The sequence below is a fragment of the Hordeum vulgare genome, chromosome 5H, assembly GCF_904849725.1.
Source record: "Hordeum vulgare subsp. vulgare chromosome 5H, MorexV3_pseudomolecules_assembly, whole genome shotgun sequence".
In the NCBI taxonomy this organism is placed as follows: domain Eukaryota; kingdom Viridiplantae; phylum Streptophyta; class Magnoliopsida; order Poales; family Poaceae; genus Hordeum; species Hordeum vulgare.
In genome coordinates this window covers 10,894,718-10,897,356 of record NC_058522.1, presented here as the reverse complement: position 1 = coordinate 10,897,356, position 2,639 = coordinate 10,894,718, and the positions used below count along the sequence as shown (strand labels likewise).

The 2,639-nt window shown below is 48.5% G+C and overlaps 1 protein-coding gene across 2 annotated transcripts; it reads left to right on the top strand.

Annotated features, from left to right (window-relative positions):
- Positions 1 to 516: 516 nt before the first annotated feature.
- On the top strand, positions 517 to 2,287 carry LOC123453016 (BTB/POZ and MATH domain-containing protein 2-like). 2 transcript variants are annotated; one of them, XM_045129772.1, is made up of 2 exons: positions 517 to 623; positions 705 to 2,287. In XM_045129772.1, exon 2 carries the CDS (start codon positions 716 to 718, stop codon positions 1,883 to 1,885), a length of 1,170 nt encoding a protein of 389 aa, XP_044985707.1. In that variant the 5' UTR covers positions 517 to 623; positions 705 to 715; the 3' UTR covers positions 1,886 to 2,287. The 2 variants fall into 2 exon arrangements, with proteins under 2 accessions (XP_044985707.1, XP_044985706.1); XM_045129771.1 differs by having other exon boundaries at positions 522 to 623; positions 701 to 2,287.
- Positions 2,288 to 2,639: the final 352 nt, after the last annotated feature.

The following is a 2,639-nucleotide window of genomic DNA, read 5'->3' as shown; positions in this document are numbered from 1 at the left end:
GGTGGACTTTTTTAATCAACACAATTCCTTTTGAGTTCTATGTACAATTTTGTGGAAAAGAAATATCACCCCGTTCCATAATATAGTGTTTATAGATTTTAAAAAAGTCAAATTTCAAAAGCTTTGACCAAGTTTCCAGAGATAACTATTTATATCTACAATAGAAAAATATATAAAGTATGAACGTTCCTCTTATAACGAATCTAATGAAATAAGTCTGGCATTCTAGATGTAAATGTTTTTTCTTCATAAATTTGGTCAAAGTACGTGATGTTTGACTTTTAGAAAATTATATATTCACTACATTATGGAGCAGAGGGAGTAGAATATTACACGAATTTTTGTGACTCGATGATATGTTTGCATCCTGCAAATTTTGTTTTTCTTTATTTATAGCAAAGCAATCTTTGGTTTTATTTAGGCGTATGTATACGGCCCAAGTTCGTGGGCTGTGCGGCCTTGCTACGAAAGCCCAATCCACGCGGTAAACAAACCCTAACTCTCGTGAGGAAGTCCCGCAGCCCCCCAGACCCGCAGCCACCCAAGAACCGGCGGCGCAAACCCCCTCTCCTTCCGGCGCGTGCTGCGGCGCAAGAGGACCAACGCCGGCGCAAGAGAACCAGGTTTGATCATGGCTCCCATCGCTGAATGTTCAAGTTTGGAATGTGGCTGAGCAGATAGATTTCCGATGGATTTGCAGGCAGGCAGGTTGGCCATGTCGTCGTTCGCCGGCGTATCAGTGGTGGAGGACGGCAAGCTATCCTTCGCCACCGCGTCGACCGTCCGTACCAGCGCAGACTGCGGGTACCACCTGCTCGTGGTCCACGGCTACTCGCGCACCAAGAAACGCGGACGCACGTTCAATGGCACCATATCTTATTCTTTCATGCTGGAAGGCGACTCGCGCACCAAGAAATGCGAACCCAGGTTCTATGGCATCAAATCTCGTCCTTTCATGGTGGGAGGCCGTTGGTGGATCGTCGAGTACTACCCCAATGGTGTCGACTCCGACTTTGCCAACTTCATTTCTGTCGATCTTCACTGTGTCCCAGACGAGGCCAACGAGGAGCATGTGGAAGCCAAGTTTGCTCTTAGTTTCGTCGACGAGGTCGAGATTCAGAATCCAGTCTACCTTGCTCAACGGGAAGCATGCAACCTCAGTGATGCTACTTCTTGGAGCAGCGACAGGTTTATCAGAAGAGACAACCTTGAACTATCAGGGAACCTAAAGGATGATTCTTTCACCATCCGCTGCGACATCATGGTCTCCTCCTGCAACCCCAATGGTGATGCCGCTGCCACCAAGGTGCTCCTGCCTCATATGTGCCAGCACTTTGAAGATCTCCTTCATACCGAGGTGGGTGCTGACGTGAAATTCGAGGTCAGCGGCGAGACGGTGGCTGCCCACTGGTGTGTGCTCGCAGCCCGGTCCAAGGTCTTCATGTCGCAGCTCTTTGGCCCCATGAAGGAGGGCACTACCAAGCCAGCTGTCATACAGATCAAAGACATGAAGGCAACAGTTTTCAGGGCTTTGCTTAGCTTCATCTACACGGACTCATTTCCCGAGATGGAGGATGGTGGCATGGACGAGGACGGAATGTCACAAGGTGTGGAGCAAGGACAAGAAAAGGAGACGGCATTAGCAAAGGATGAAATGCGACTGCAATGGCTGCAAAGCTTGCTTGCAGCGGCAGACAGATATGATGTCCAACGGCTCAAGTTCTTTTGTGGAAAGCGCTTGTCTGAAGAAATAAGCATGAGTTCGGTGGTGTCCACTCTTGCTCTAGCCCAGCAGCACCACTGCCACGGGTTAGAACAGGCGTGCTTCAAGTTATGTGGCCGGCTTGGTATTTTTATACGTGGAGGGAGAGTTGTCCATGCTTAGTGAAACCACCACACCGCTTTAGTCAAAATACTTATCCCCGTCTCCTATCTCTCTCCCTCTCTCCCGGCCTCTCCCAAATCTTTCTCCCAACATCGGCATGGCGGCGGTAATGGGACATGGCGGCGGTAATGGGACGGTGCGGCTGCGGGCCCTCGTCTCTTGCCCCTTTCCTTAGCAGCACCTTTCCTCCCCCCTCGCCGAGCACGGAGCCAGCGGCCTGCCTGCGCCGGATTGAGTGTTGCTCTATTTTCATGCATGCTTTCATGTTTGAACCCTATGTGTTGAACCTTGTTCCCTTGCGTGTTATCTGACTATAAAATTCACTATTATGTACTTTAAGAACCTATTATGCATCTTTTGACGTGAACTTTAATGGGAACTCTTAGTGATGTTTGTATTTTATATGGGTTATGTTGTGTGTATTCTTTATATGATGTGTGTATTCTTTGTTCTTAGTTGCATATGTCATCTGTATGTTGTCTGTGTGAATGTGCTAAATGTGGTATGTACGATGTGTGTGTGAAAGTGCTAAATGAGCAAGATCATGTATGTGAAACGCCAAGCCTGATGGCGTTGCAGACTCAACCAGAAATGCCAGGCTCAGCGGCGTTTTCTTAGTCCAATACCGCAATTATCAGCTCCTGGTCAGCGTTGCAGCCCTACAAGAAACGCCAAGCTCGATGGCGTTGCAGAGTCAACCAGAAACGCCAGGCTCAGCGGCGTTTCCTTAGTCCAGTACCAAAATTATGAGGTC

What these genes read in the sequence shown, in the direction of transcription:
- LOC123453016 (XM_045129772.1), top strand. Translation starts at nt 716, where the DNA reads ATGTCGTCGTTCGCCGGCGTATCAGTGGTGGAGGACGGCAAGCTATCC.